Source organism: Oryctolagus cuniculus, chromosome 19 (genome assembly GCF_051225735.1).
Source record: "Oryctolagus cuniculus isolate XC-2025 breed Fujian yellow rabbit chromosome 19, ASM5122573v1, whole genome shotgun sequence".
NCBI lineage: Eukaryota > Metazoa > Chordata > Mammalia > Lagomorpha > Leporidae > Oryctolagus > Oryctolagus cuniculus.
The window spans coordinates 56,868,701-56,884,194 of NC_142885.1; the positions used below are offsets into that span (position 1 = coordinate 56,868,701).

The 15,494-nt window shown below is 49.1% G+C and overlaps 1 protein-coding gene across 1 annotated transcript in view; it reads left to right on the forward strand.

The window, feature by feature from the left end:
• The window catches only part of LOC100345328 (BOS complex subunit NOMO1), a 58,639-nt gene that overhangs the window by 1,236 nt on the left and 41,909 nt on the right, over positions 1-15,494 (forward strand). Inside the window, exons 2-7 of the mRNA XM_008257790.5 lie at positions 3,223-3,312; positions 6,155-6,200; positions 8,561-8,661; positions 9,547-9,653; positions 12,438-12,510; positions 14,921-15,073. Of these exons, the coding sequence (XP_008256012.4) occupies positions 3,223-3,312; positions 6,155-6,200; positions 8,561-8,661; positions 9,547-9,653; positions 12,438-12,510; positions 14,921-15,073 (570 nt within the window). The remainder of the gene's footprint in view (positions 1-3,222; positions 3,313-6,154; positions 6,201-8,560; positions 8,662-9,546; positions 9,654-12,437; positions 12,511-14,920; positions 15,074-15,494) is intronic.

The window sequence follows — 15,494 nt, forward strand, 5'->3', positions numbered from 1 at the left end:
GGTAGATGGGAGGGAGGGTGGGCTGGGCCTCTTTTTTTGGGAGGGGAAGGGAAACGGAAGAGGCAAAGAACAGGTGCCTGGGAGGGGATTTGAGAGACCGCAGAGAGGCAGGGGATGCAGAGTGAGACCCCAGAAGCCTTCCCAGGGCACCTCTGAGCTGCCCCAGTGCTGTGGGGGAAGGTTTGAGCCACTGTGCTCTTGCATAGTTGCTGACTGGGAGGGAATGGGGGAAAGTTGATTCCAACTCCAGGAAGCCTTGGCCTTGGCCTTGCTCCAAATCCTCATTTTGTGCCTGTAAGATGGTGTGGGAACAGAAGCAGCAGAATCCAATGCTGTGTCTTCCCTGAGGGGGCCCCCGATCTCATTTCAGGGCCCCTCTGCTGCTCCCCTACCCTCTCTCGCTGTAGGAGGTTGAGTTCTTCAGCAGATCTGCCCACCGGCAGTGGCTGGGCTACTGGGCTGTGCCAGGTACATGTTGCCCGCTGCCTGGGCCACCCCCTAGGATGTGGGCCCAGGGCCTTTCGGAGGCTGCCTTGGGAAGCTTGCTGCTGCTTGTGGTTTCCTGGGGCTCTGGGAGGGAGGGAAAGGCAGGTGGGGGCACCCCTACCTGCAGTGCTCATAGTGACCTTGAGGGCAGAGAGCCAGGTTCGTGGCCAGGAACCAGGTGTGTTCCTTGATCTGAAGGGCTGCCTTTTCTCATGGGTTGAGACACTCATGCTTGCCTAATTTCTGCTTATGAAATCGGGCATTTCATACATGTAGTCTTGATGTGGGTTTGTATTGCCATCCCGTGTCATGCTTGCTCCTTTGTGAATGAAGTATAAATAATGAAGATATTTCCCACTTACTCCTCGATTGCGTTTTATGGCTCCAACATAACTGCCTTCACTCTTCAGCTTTCTTCCCTTTTGCGTTTGGGGTATTTTGACATCACATTCTTCCAGGTAGCAACTCTTTTCTTAGAAACTTTTGCTCATTTTTGAAAATTGGTTTGGAAGAGAGTTGGAGGCAAGGAGAAGTGGATCTCCCATCTGCTGGTTCACTCTCCAAACACGAGGCTGAAGCTAGGAGCCAGCAACTCAATTTGAGTCTCCCCTGTGGGTGGCAGGCACCCAGGTTCTGGAGCCAGCATTGGGGATGTAGCAGTGCTGTGAACAGAGCAGACAAACATCTCTGTTTCCTGGGACTGGCATTCTGTTCTTTGATAGTAACCTGTAAGTAAGAAAAATTATATTGCTTGCTAATAGTTTGAGAAACAGGAGACTTCAGATTAAAAACAGGAGCCCTGAGTTCTCTGGAGAGCCCTCTGGTCTTTAGGCTGTGGAACGTGGCTTGAGTTGCTGATGTATCCGAACCCCTTCAGATGAATGAACGTTGGCGCTGCCTCTGCAGCTCCTGGAAGCCGGTGATTTTCCAATCCCTGCTTGAAGTGCTTGCATAGCAAGTTCTTGATGGCGCGTGACAAATGCATTGAGGATTTATTGGATGTCTACAGTAAAGGAGACAGGGTCCCAGGGTGGACACTGTGGGTATTGCCCACAGAGAATTTAGTCTGTGTGTTATTCTACACAGGTGCATGTTGCTAGCTTGTTGCTTTATGCATCGACTTAGCTGGGAAGGTTGGACTCGTCTTTTTTTTAAGGTTTATTTATTTGAAGGAGAGAGAGAGACAGAGATCTTCCACCTGCTGGCTTACTCCCCAAATGGCTGCATTGGCTAGGACTGGTCCAGGCGGAAGTGAACTCCATCCCTCTCCATCCCTGTCTCCCACATGGGTGACAGGGACCTGAGCACTTGGGCCATTGTCCGCTACCTTCCCAGGTGCATTAGCAGGGAGCTGGATTGGAAGTGGAACAGCTGGGACTTGAACTGGCACTTAGATGTGGGAAGCCAGTGTCGCCGACGGCAGCTTAGCTCACTTTGCCACAGCGCTAGCCCCGACTCCTGTCATTTCTGAATCACGGTCACAGAGCCTTAATATTTTAGAGGTGAGGCTGTTAGACATCATCAGACCCAACTGCTCCCTTTTGCAGATGTAGAAACAGGCTTGTGTCCTTGAGCTGTGCAGGGGAGATCGGGGGTTTTCCTTGCACCCAGTCTGTGCCCTCCTGACCACCCTGTGTTGCTCTTTTCTTCAGAGCTACTGAATTGTTACACAAGCTGCCCTCTCTTCAGCCCTGTACTGCTATCATGAAGAGCAGTGGTGCTCTTTTTAGCCAGGAAGAAGGGGAACCTCAGGAGGTTAAGGGACTTAGCCAAGGGCACATAGTATGTGGAAGACCCAGATAACTGCTCGAGCTAATCTTAGTGGGTTAATTGCTTGTGTCTGGTGATGCTTCGAATGGGAGAGTTTTAGAGAGCCCTTGAGGAGAGGATGTCTATTAGATGCCCTCCTGATCTATTTTTTGCTCAGAGAATGAAAGTAAAAGAGAAAATTAGGTTTCTAGATGAATGTACCTCCAAGGATATGGAATCACTTGAGGTTCATCATGCATATCCGTGGCCCCCACCCCAGACTTCTAGTTGAGAAAATGAGGTGGGGTGCAGGAATCTGCATTGTAGCAAGCGCCCACTAACAGCAGAAATTGAAAATGTGCCTTAAGGGGCCGGTGCAGTGGAGTAGATGAAGCTGCCACCTATGATGCTGGCATCCCATGTGGTGCTGGTTTGAGTCCCGGCTGCTCCACTTCCTATCCAACTCCTTGCTTATGTGCCTGGAAAAGCAGTGGAAGATGGCCCAAGTGCCTGGGCCCCTGCCACTCACGTGGGAGACCTGGATGGAGTGCCAGGCTCCTGGCTTTGGCCTGGCCAAGCCCCGACTGTTGTGGCCATTTGGGGAGCGAGCAATGGATGGAAGATCTGCCCCTTCCTACCCACCCCTCCCCTCACTGCCTTTCCAATGAATAAATAATTCTTTTAAGCATTTTTTTGCTTTAGGCCCAGAAACTTAAATGAACAACAGACAGCCACTAAAGTAAACCAAAAAGTGTCTGGGATAGGCCTTAGATAGTTTGCAAGGTGAAAAAGCTGTGGTCACTTTATTTCTGGGAGACTTTGTCTGTTTCCCTCCGTCCCTTAAGGCCAGTGTCGCTAGCCGGGATCTGGAAGGTCTTCAGCGAATGCGTCTTTTCTGAATGCCTGCAGGAGTAGCGGACATGGTTGGTTCTCAAAGGCGATACCTGTGTAGGAGTATGACTCATGCATTCTTTCCTTCCTTTCCAGATAAAGTTGTACACCAAGCATGGGACTTTGAAATACCAGACAGACTGTGCCCCTAACAACGGTTACTTCATGATCCCCTTGTACGATAAGGTAAGGCGAGGGAGCGCTTGAGGTTTACCACCCTGCTTTTATGATGGGAAGTAGTCTGTGCACCCCGCAGGGCTGTGCGAAGCAGAATGGCCTTTCCCAGAGTAGCACACGTTCGTTTCTTTTGCAGACAATGAGTGGACTATGGCAGTGCCAGCCAAATTCTGGGGGAGATGACTCATCAGCCACTTGTTTGGGCACAGTGGTCTCTGTGTCTCCAGGAACACGTGGCAATGTCTAGAGACACTGTTGATCATTGTAGCTGTCTGGGGTGGGGGTGGGGGGGTGCTGCAGGTACCCAGTGAACCTAAGCATCCTGTGGTGCTGCCCAGAACAGCCCTGGTACCCATAGAGGCAGGGTTGAGAATTTGATTCAATAGAACCCTTTATTTGTGTGCAGCTAAAAATATTAGTAATATCGTTAGCATTAATGCGAGTAATAGGTAAACTCATGAGCTTTCTGGCAAAACAAAAACAAAAACCCAGGGTCTTTGGCAGTACCTGAGGTTACTTTGTACCCTTTCCCCCTAATCTCACTACCTCCCTCTGCAGTGATAACCTTTGAGAGCCATTAGAGTGTGTGCCCTAACGGGTTGCTTTCTATTTATAGTTATCCGGATGTCCACAAGTGCACATGCATTTGCATGTACACAAATAGGTGCACACATGCGCTCTTCTGAAACAGTGTCACCCCCACCCCCCACATATTAGCTTTTTAGTTGGAAATAGATTCATAGGAAGTTGCAGAGAGAGTCATTCTACATAGCTTTGAGTTTGTTTTTTTTTTTTTAAATACAAATGGACTCAAACTGTGGGTATCATTCGGATTTCCCCCCTGTGATAATGAAAGCATTCTCTAAGGTAAATTTCAGTTTTTCCCTTGCTTGCTTTCAGCATCCACAGCTATGCAGATCTGCTGCCTTTTTGAGGACTGCATTACATATCATCAAACCAAATCAGAATTTATTTACTTTTGTATTGATGGACATACAGCCTTTTCTCAAGCTTCAAATTATTATTATTTAAAAATATGTACTTATTTATTTGAAAGGCAGAGTCACCAAGAGGCAGAAGCAGAGAGAGACAGAGATAGAGAGGTCTTCCATTCGCTGGTGCACTCCCCAAATGGCCGCAATGGACAGCTGGGCTGATCCAAAGCCAGGAGCCAGGAGCTTCTTCTGGGTCTCCCATGTGGGTGCAGGGGCCCAAGCACTTGGGCCATCTTCTACTGCTTTCCCAGGCCAAAGCAGAGAGCTGAATCAGAAGTGGAGCAGCCAGGACTTGAACTGGCACCCATATGCGATGCGAGCACCGCAGGTGGTAGCTTTACCTGCTGTGCCACAGCTCTCCCCTTAAATTATTATTAATGACCACCATAAATATGGTGTATGGGATTGATTTCTAGAGGTAAACTAGCTAGGTCTCAATTTTTTTTTTTTCTTTTAGATTTATTTATTTGAAAGGCCAGTGACAGAGAGGGAGAGACAAAGGGAAAGAGATCTTCCATCCACCAGTTCACTCCATCTTCCATCTGCTGTTTCCCAGGCACATCAGCAGGAAATTGGATTGGAAGCATGGAGTAGCCAAGACTCAAACCAGGCACTCCAGTATGGAATGAGGGCATCCTACATGGTGGCTTAACCTGCTGTGCCATAGCACCCACCCCAATTTTGGTTTCTTGAGATTGATTTGTTTTTTAAAGATTTATGTATTTATTTGAAAGGCAGAGTTAAAGAGACGCAGAAGCAGAGAGAGAGAGAGAGAGAGAGAGAGAGAGGGAGAGCTAGAGAGAGAGAGAGGGAGGGAGGGAGGTAGGGAGGGAGGGAGAGAGGGAGAGGGGGAGAGGTCTTCATCCACTGGTTCACTCCCCAGATGGCTGCAACGGCTGGAGCTGTGCTGATCTGAAGCCAGGAGCCAGGAGTTTCTTCTGGGTCTCCCACGTGGGTGCAGGGGCCTAAGGACTGCTTTCCCAGGCCATAACAGAGAGCTGGTTTGGAAGTGAGGCAGCTGGGACTCAAACCGGCACCTGTATGGGATCCTAGCACTTTAGGCAGTGGCTTTACCCACTATGCCACAGTGCCAGCCCCAAGATTGATGCATTTATAAAACATGAAGAGCCAGGCACTGTGGCACCCTGGGTTAAGCCACCCCTTGGGATATCTGCATTTTATATCAGAGTGCCTGAGTTTTAGTCCTGCCTCTGCTGCTAATTCCAGCTTCCTGCTATTGTGCACCCTGGAGGCAGCATATGATGGCTCAAGTACTTGGGCCAATGTCACCCCTGTGAGAGACCTGGATTGAGTTCTGGCCTCCTGGCTTTGACCTGGCCAAGCCCTGGTAGCTGCAATCATTTGGGAACTGAACCATGTGAATGGAAGGCCTTTCTCTTTATTGATCTGCCTTTCAAATAAATACATAACAAAAAATAAATAAACTTTTGGAAAAAGAAGTCTTAACTGTAAAAAAAAAAATGTTGCTGAGTACAATCTAGCTTTTAAGAACTGTCTTTAATTTCTAAGGGTTTGCTCCAACCCTTGCAGCTATAGGCATGTGAGGCTCTCACGGTCTATTCAGTGTCAGAAGACGGTGGGTGTCTGTGCTTGGCCCCCACAGGTGCAGCTCAGCCCTGGGTGTTCTGGTTGGTTCAGCAGAATCTTCTGGTGCTTAGCTGCAGCTTAGGGTACCTGAAGGGCAGCGAGGTGCTCCCTGGTGTTCTGAACACCGCTTACTGGTAGAATTTCATTTCAGGTGGACAAGTTTTAGATTAAATGCGAGCACCAAACTAGATTAACCCAGGCTCACCAGTGCTCATTCTTTCAAATTCCACTTTTTTTTCTCCTTGTAGGGGGATTTCATCTTGAAGATCGAGCCCCCCCTGGGGTGGAGTTTTGGTGAGTTAACCGTGTTTTGGGAGGGGTTCCATCGATGCACAGTACTGACTCCGGCTGGCAGAGTGCACAGACTTGGCGTGGTGGGGATTCGGGCGTCGCGTGGGAGAGGGTTTTGTGGTTCTGCGTTTGCCATGCCACTTCAGTTGTGGTTTCCCTGAGATCCGCCGCATGGCTTCCGTCATCCTTCTTCAAACAGGCGTCTTCTCTCGCGCTCTACCTCTTGGAAAGTCTGCCTTTGCCGTTCCTCTCATGACCTTGCTCTAGAACAGGGCAGAACCAGGAGAGGGGACTTTGTTCCTGTCCCAGGGTGCCTTCCTTTTTAGCCCTTTCAGTATTTTGGGTGTGTGTTGGATCTTTTTACTGAATTAATCGCAACGCGTAACAAATCCAGATTCACGTCTCTTAAGAGATCAGAAGTTCTGGCGGCCTTGTGCCTCACCGGCCACGCGCCGACCTCGGGCAGTTAACTTGTCCTGTAGCAGCCTCCGTCTCCTCACTGGGGAGTCAGGGTAGCTACAGAGCCTGCCCCACAGGGTACTTGGAGCGATCATGGGCCGATCATAAGTGTTCAGAACCTGTGGTGCGTTAATTAGCAAGCACTCGATGCTTAAAAACAGCCCCTTCTGCTCACATACAAACTCACGCTCCACACTGGCCTGAGGCACAGTTGGAGAAGTTGGGAATGGATTTGAGATCAGAGGAGAGGCTTCTGTTTGGAGGTGACTGATGTTTTTGAAGAGGAGGGACTTGGACTTGGCATTTCGGTAGAGTCAGCGGGTAATCCCAGCCCATAGCTTGTCGAGCAGTGGGGGGCGTGGAGAGAGGGCACAGTGGCTCCTATCAGGTTTGCTGTGCAACAGAGAAGGGAGGATTTAGTCCCTGCCATCTCAGAGGTCACGGGGAGCTCAGCCCACAGCTGAGTGGCTCCGTGAGGGAAGCTAGAGAAACTCTTTCTCAACTTGCAGTCGGGGGTGGCTGCCCGTACATTCTAGAAAGCTGAAGGAGAATCCAGCCAGTCAGGGGTGGAAGCAGAGGTTAGAGATCAGTGGCCTGTGGGAGTGTTTTGTGTCCCTCCCCCTTCTGCCTGATCAGCTTTCTCCTGGGGTTACACACACTTCCAGAGAAAGGCCCTCCGTGTAAGGGTATTGCCTGATTGGTTTTCACAAAGTGCACACACCCATGTCACCACCGCCCAGGTCCCAGATGCTCATTAGCCACGCCCTCTGCCAGTGCCCACCACCCTGACCTTCCTAAGTTATGAATTCTTTGTATAAGTGGAATCCCCAGGGTGCTGTTTTGAACCTGGTTTCTGTCTGTATTGTTTGTGTATTCGTCTGTATTATGTGTAGCTCTTGGTTGTCCTCTTTGCTGCAGAAAACCCTGATACAGCAATGTAAAAGGTCTCGGGCCATTCTGCTGTTGGCGGGCACTGGTACTGCTCCATGGTCTGGCCACCAAGGAAAGTGCTCAGGTGTGCACCCTTGACCACGCATTTGGGTGCATATATATTTACATTCTTTCAAAAAGCTTTATTTTATTTATTTAAAAGAGTTAGAGGGAGGGAGAGACAGAGAAAGAGAGATCTGTCATCCACTGTTTTGCCCCCGAAATGGCCACAATGGCCAGGGCTGGGCCAGGCCCAAGCCAGGAGCCCGGAGTTTCTTCCGGGTCTTCCACATGGGTGCAGGGTCACAAGCACTTGGGCCATCCTCTGCTGCTTTCCTAGGCCATTAGCAGGGAGCTGGATCAGAAGTAGAACAGCTGGGTCTCGAACCAGCGCCCCCCAAGAGATGCCAGAGTTGCAGGCTGTGGCTTTACCTGCTACGCCACAGTGCCAGCCCCTGCATTTTTGTTGAGTAGGGGTTTAACATGTGTTTAACATGAATTTACGAGCTTGGTCAGGAGGCAGATCTGGGGCCAGCTTTGGAGGATCGGATTGGAGCTCTGTCACTCACTGTTCTGTGCCTCAGTTTACCCTCAGAACAGTCAGATCTCGAAGTTGTGCAGATTCAGCGAATATGGCTTGGTGCCCAGTCCAGGGCAAACATTCAGCAAACCTGTTTCGGTGCTTACTGAGCTTTCAGTGGGACTCTGAGCTGGAGGTCATCAGGAGGACTGGGCTCTGTTTGTACTCTCAACTCCGCTGCCTCTGAGTCAGGGAGAGCCCGGTGCCCGGGAGACACAGGCGGGAGGGAGCCGTTGCTCTGGGTACCTTCAGACTTAAGCATTGAGATTTGAATCACATCCGTGTTCAAATGCAAAACGAAATATGCTCTAGCTAGTTTGTCTGTGTCCTGGAACTAATGTTCCCCTGGTTTCTTGTACCCCGTTCCTGCCCCCTCCCCTGCTGCGTTCCCCAGAGCCGACGAACGTGGAGCTGTACGTGGATGGCGTCAACGACATCTGCACCAAGGGCGGGGACATCAACTTCGTCTTCACGGGCTTCTCTGTGAACGGAAAGGTGTGGCCTCAGACCCTTTATTGTTTCTGACGTGTGCTGCGTCGTGTGCACTGGGCCCTCTCTGAACCTGGAAAAATCCGGGGTGTTTTTCCCTCCGGGGGAGCCCACATGAGACCTGCAGAGCGAGCATGACGCTAGGTTGGCGTGTATCTAGGAGTCAGGATTAGGTTGCCGGCCGTCGCCCCCTGCCCTGGGCGTGTGACTGCCTGGAACGGGCTCCTGTGGGGGCGCGGAGCTGGCAGCGCGCGTCTCTCGGGCGCCTGGCCTGTTAGCACCTCTGCTGGTGGCCCGCCGGCAGCTCATGTCAGAGGGACTCGCATGTGCTTCTGCCACTCACCGGGCAGCCTTCTCGGTGCTGGAACGGGAAGCTCGGAGACCTCTTGGGCTCCTGGCAGCGTGAACGTAGGCTGCTGACTGGGAGTGAGTGCCAGCTCCCGGTTCAGGTTCTCGGGAGAGTTTTTCTCTCTCCCCTCCATGCAGTGCCCCGGGCTGAGAAGCTCAGATGTCCTGGCCATCGTTTTCTTCACGCTGGGCTCATTTCTTCACATGAAGATGAGGCCCATTCGGTCCCAGCTTTAGGTGTGGGTTTCTCGTTAGAGACGGGGGTCTTGGGTCTTTTTCTTTCTTGGTGGTCTATGAACTCAGGGTGTGTCTTCAGCTGAGGATGTCTTAGATTCAGTGAAAGGAACTTGTATTTTCCTGTTAGCCTTCCCTCCTCCACCCCACCCTTGGACAGGGCATCCCTGATGAGCTCATCTTGGCAAAGGGGTCCTAGACCCAAAGAAGGTTCCAGGCCCCTCCTGGGGAGGCGGGTCAGGACTGCCCACGTTTTTTGAGAGGAGAGAGCTTTGCTGCTGGCGGGAACTAACCACCATCTCCACACAGGTGCTCAGCAAAGGGCAGCCCTTGGGGCCCGCAGGCGTGCAGGTGTCTCTGAGGAGCACGGGCACTGAGGCCAAGATCCAGTCCACGGTGACGCAGCCCGGTGGAAAGTGAGTGGTGTCCTGTCGCCCCTGGTTGAGGGGGCTGTGGATTTAGAGAGACCTGGGTTCAAGTCCTGGTTTGGGCCCAACTTTGAGCAAGTTCATATCCCTCAAGGCCCCCAAGTTTCCTTTGACTTTTTTATAAAAAGATTTATTTATTTATTTATTTGTACCTGAATGGCAGAGACAGAGATGGAGGGAGAGTTAGAGAGAGATCTGTCTACTGGTTCACTCAGCGGGTGGCTGGGCCAGGACAAAGCTAGGAGCACAAAACTCTACCTGGGTCTCCCATGTGCGTGGCAGGGGCCCAAGAACTTAGGTCATCACCTACAGCCTTCCCAGGTACATTAGCAGGGAGCTGGATTGCAAGTGGAGCAGCCAGAACTTGAATGACATTCTGAAGTGGGGTACACGCATTGCGAAGGGCAGCTTAACCCACTGTACCACAGTGCCACCTCCCAGTGTCCTAGCTGCGAAATGGAAGTCATTGGCTCATAGCGCTTAGCATTGATGGGGTGATTTGATGTGAGCCAATGCCCATAGAGCACCTGGCACTTCATTTAAAGTAGGCCTTCATTTACCAGTTGGGCCTGGTTCTGGAGCACAGCAATCTGATAGCTGTTTAACCTAGGGAAAGTTGTTTAATCTTCCCGTGCCTCAGTTTCCCCATATGCGAGTGAAGACAGCTGTAGAACGTATCTCCTAGGTTACTGGGAAGGTCAATGTTCCAAAACTGCCTGGCATGGCGTACTTGCTTCATAAATGTTTGTTCAGTGTAGGGAGCTCAGTTATGATTTTAAAAAATCATTCTATAACTGTTACATCAAAACCATTTTGTTGTTAGAACTGATGATTACTTAATTAACTTTGCTGAGTGAAATTTAAAGCATTTATTTAATACGTTTAGATAGTTATGCCAAGATTAATGCTAGAATATTTCAAACGGATAATTTTGAAAGCATTCAAATCATTACTAATTCTGTCAGCATACAAACTGAATTGCAAAATAGAAGTGTATAATGAGACTGTCAGTAAGTCATCCAATTTTAAAGTTATTGTTGAAATGATTTTCATTTTTGAAATAACATTCACTCGAACTTGATGGGTGCCTTGTCAATCCAGGTCTGTAGGTGCTATGTGGAGCTGTGTTTTTCCTAGGTTGGTTAGTACAGGTTGAGTATCTCTTATCTCAGATACTTGGGACTAAAAGTGCAGAATGTTTGGATTTTTGGACATTTGCATTTTTTTAAAGATTTATTTATTTATTTGAAAATCAAAGTTGCAGAGAGAGAAAGGGATAGGCAGAGAGAGAGACAGAGGTCTTCCATCAGCTAGTTCACTCCCCAACTGGCCGCAACGGGTGGAGCTGTGCCGATCTGAAGCCAGGAGCCAGGAGCTTCTTCTGGATCTCCCATGCTGGTTCAGGGGCCCAAGCACTTGGGTCATCTTCTGCTGCTTTCCCAGGCCATAGCAGAGAGCTGGATCAGAGTATAGCAGCTGAGACTCGAACCGGCGCCCATATGGGATGATGGCAGTGTAGGCAGCGGCTTTACCCACTATGCCACAGAGCCAGCCCTGAACATTTGTATTTATTAGTGAGATATCTTAGGGATAAATATGAAATTTATTTGTGTTTCTTATACATTTTATCCATATTACTTGAAAGTAATTTTATAGGCTATTTTTAACAGTTCTGTGCATGAAGCAAAGCTCTGTGGTATGGAATTTTCCACTTGTGACATCAGGAAGTTTGGGATTTTGGAGCACTTCAGCTCTCACATTTTCTGATGAGAGGTGTTCACCCTGTCATTTGCTGTTGACCTTACCTGAAAGAGTGACTTGATCTTTCTCAATCCCTTCCATCTGCCTCGAGACAGTCACTTTCAGCACCGAGTGTACCGTGAGCAGGCAGTGGAACCTAAATCTTTCCAAGACCAGAATCCAGGGCACAAGTGAATTGGAGCAAAGTGGTTTCCATGCCCTGTCCAGCTCTTATAGGCAGCGTCTGAAATCATGAAATGCCACCATAGAAGAAGCAGGGCAATGCCTCTTATGGTTCATTTCACTAGAATTAGCCCTCTGTGGTCCAGTGGCTTGCACCCTAGTAGCCTAGGCTTAAACGTGTCAGAATCCTGGCTGTGGCACTGGCCTCAGCCCGGCTCGGTCTGGTCCTGTTTACCTGTAGCTCTTAGACATTGACTAGCTGCAGTATGGTGCTTGCATGGGCCACTGGCTCATCACGATTGCTTTGCCCAAGAGCCCAGAATGGCTTGTGTTTGTTTCTCATATCAGATCTGAACACTTCGATGTAGGATTCAAAGCCCGGTATCATTTGACCTGCCCTGATCACACGTAACGTCTTATGTTAGCCTCCACCTCAGCCTAGGCATGTGTTCTCTCCCTGGCCTTCACACCTCTGTTCCTCCAGGCACTTCTCTCCTCCTTGACCATCCACGCCCACCTCCTCTGCCAGCTCAGTTGAATGTTCCATGACCGATCCCTGCTAAACCACAGTGACTTGGTTTTAAGCCAGAAATCTTGCAATTAAGGAAAACATAAGCCTTCCTCCCTCCTGTCAGTATGTAGACAGCCCTTTGCATACAGTAAGTGCTCAGTCAGTGCTCTTTGATGTGGATTTGTACAGTGAAGGACTGAGTTTCATTCATGCTCCTGTAAGTAGTTAGTGGCAAGACGGTGATAACTCATACCTCATTTTTTGTGCTCCTCACCCTTGGACATGAAGTTAGAAATACATTATTCAGAGAAACGCAAGCCTCATGTTGTATTTTGCAGGTTTGCATTTTTTAAAGTTCTTCCTGGAGATTATGAAATCCTTGCAACTCATCCGACCTGGGCGTTGAAAGAGGTGAGCGTTTCCCTGTGCCTGTCCGTGCCATGATGAGCTTGCCTGGGGACTATGTTAGGGTGTTTGCAGCCGTAGATGAGAAGAGAGCGGTGCCCCTGACTGGTGAGATTTATAAGGTAGAACAGACGTGGCTTGTGTTGATTTCAGTTTAGGTGACAGTGTTGTCTCCCTGCTGTGAAAGAGGTCTGTTAGGAGCTGGCGCTATTTTAAGCTGATTCAACACCAGAAGGACCTGATGAGATGTGTTTGTTGTTCTTCTTGCAGTCTGCAACAGAAACCTATAAATACACCAAGCAGTGTAGACAGTGCTGTTCATGTGTCCAGGGGTAGCGCACACTGGTGTTCATCGCAGCTTTGCTGTTACTAGCAGAATACCGCACCCATTACGCGATGTGTAGAGTGAACCAGAGCTGCACACACCAGTGCGACTACATGTAAAAGCAAAGTTGAAGGACGCATGATGAAAAACGTGTGTGATAACGCCATGGATGGGTACAGTCTCATGTAGGAAAACTGAAGACACGCACGGGAGTGACACACACCATGTCCATGCTGGTCCTGATGGAGGAGGGAGGAGGAGAGGGCGTTCGAGCATCTCAGGGTCCTGGCTTGTAGTTCTGCTCTTGTGTTTCTCATTTAGGTGCCCTTCAGGATATTCTTTATAACTTTTTGTTTGACTGCAATAGTTTATAATAAAAATGAAAACAGGTCAGGTCCTGTAATAGCTGTTTGAAAAAATATTGACGACTTCAAGGACATCTTGACACATCAGCTTTTGTGTTAGCTCTGAGACTGTCTCATTCTTGCTAAAGAACAGAGTGTGTTCTAGTGTTTCCTCTCTAGGTTTTACTCATGTAACACTGATGGCATAGCTTCTTTTTTGTGTTTTATTTAATTTGTGTGAAAGATAGAGAGGTCTTCTGTCTTCTGGTTTACTTCCCAAATGCGCGCAGATAGCTGGAGCTGGGCCTGGCTAAAGCTGGGAGCCAGGGACTTGATTTAGATCTCTTGTGGGTGGCAGGGATCCAGGTACTTGAGCCACCACCTGTGGCCTTCCTGGGTGTGCATTAGCGGGAAACTGAGTAGGAAGTACATCCAGGATTTGGACCCAAGGCCTCTGATAGGGGATACGATGTCCCAAGCGGTGATTGAACCGCTGGCACAGTTTTATATCTGCATGGATCTATTTAATGTTTGTGACTTTAGGGTTTCAGGGCTTTTCTCTTCTGGAGCAATGCTTAAAAATCTTTTGTTTAAAACTCAAGAACTTACATAATATTTGTAGAACAAATTTTAAGGTTTATCTTGTATTCTAATTACATGCATAAAGGACCTTGAGTTTATTAATAAAAATTGTGATTTTTTTGAAGATTTATTTTATTTATTTGAAAGAGTTAGAGAGAGAGGTCTTCCATTCAATGGTTCACTCCCCAGATGGCCGCAACGGCCGGAGCTGTGCGCATCCAAAGCCAGGAGCCAGGAGCTTCTTCCAGGTCTCCCACACGGGTGCAAGGGCCCAAGGACTTGGGCAGTCTTCTACTGCTATCCCAGGCCATAGCAGAGAGCTGGATTGGAAGAGGAGCAGCCAGGACTAGAACTGGTGCCCACATGGGATGCTGGCGCTTCAGGCCAAGGCATTAACCCACTGCACCACAGTGCTGACCCCTAAAATTGTGATTTTTAAAGTGAAGCATGCTGTTAGAAGTCAGGATAATGATGAGCCTTTGGGGTTAGTGACCAGAGGTGAGTGTGAGGTGGCTCTGAGGGTGCGGAGATGTTTGCTTTCAGGTGTTGGTTACCTGGAATAGTGTGTTTAGATTGTGCAAGTTCGTGCATTGCATGATTTTCTCTGTGAATTGTAGTTGAATGAGAAAGCTCAAAAATGAATGTATGTATATCTCATTAAACACAGAAAAAAAAAAAAAGAAAAGCATTCTTTTTAGAAAGCCGTAACACAGGAATATAAAGGAGGAGAAACAATTAGAAATTTTAGAAGGTGGAAAAGTTTCAAAGAAGTAAAACAGGACCATATAGACAAAATGCAGACCCAAGTACTTGGGCCGGCTCCTGCTGCTGCCTCCCAGGGTGTGCATTAGCAGGAAGCTGGATAGGAACTGTGGTCTGGTGTGGACCCAGGGTCTCTGATACAAGATGCGGCGTCCCACGTGGCAACTTTCCCTCAGTGCCGGACGCCCGCCCTGATGCACAGGGTGCCACTGCATAGACAAATCATTGGTATTTACCTTCTGCCATATCTCCTTTTGCTTCATTTTGAGCATTAAAAAAATAGTTGGCTTATAGATGTTGGCTTATATATATGGCTTTTATAGATTGAATCAGTCACTTTTCCTGGTCCTGGTTTTGGACACCTCGCGAGGGTTCTGTGCGCTGGGCGCTTCTTCTCGTGCAGGCGAGCACCACGGTGCGCGTGACCAACTCCAATGCCAACGCGGCCAGTCCCCTCATCGTTGCTGGCTACAACGTGTCCGGCTCTGTCCGGAGCGACGGGGAGCCCATGAAAGGAGTGAAGTTTCTTCTCTTTTCTTCTCTAGTGACCAAAGAGGTAAGCAAAGCAAAGACCAGGAGAGAGACTGTGTGAGCAGGTGCGAGGGGGGGCTGACCGGCAGGAACAGATTGCTAGAGCGCAAAGGAAGGCAGAGGCTTCATCTCAGCTTTGAGAACAGCAGACTGGGTGCGTGCCCTGGTGGTGGACAGTCCCCGGGTTCAGTGCCCTCAGGCCAGTCACTTGGCCTGGTGGAGCCTCTGTCTTTGTATCTCGAGAACAGTGACCCATGGCAGAGAAAGACCAGCCGTGTCGCTTTTCCTAAGACCGTGTTGGTTTTTAACTCTTCAACCTGCCTGTGAAGACTTCAGTCCCTTTTATCTCTTTGAACTTGTGCTTGATTGCAGAAATACTTACATAGAGTGGCCTAAAACTTGGGAGGGTTGTCCCGTGCTGTGGCTCTTTGGCAGTAACCGGGACG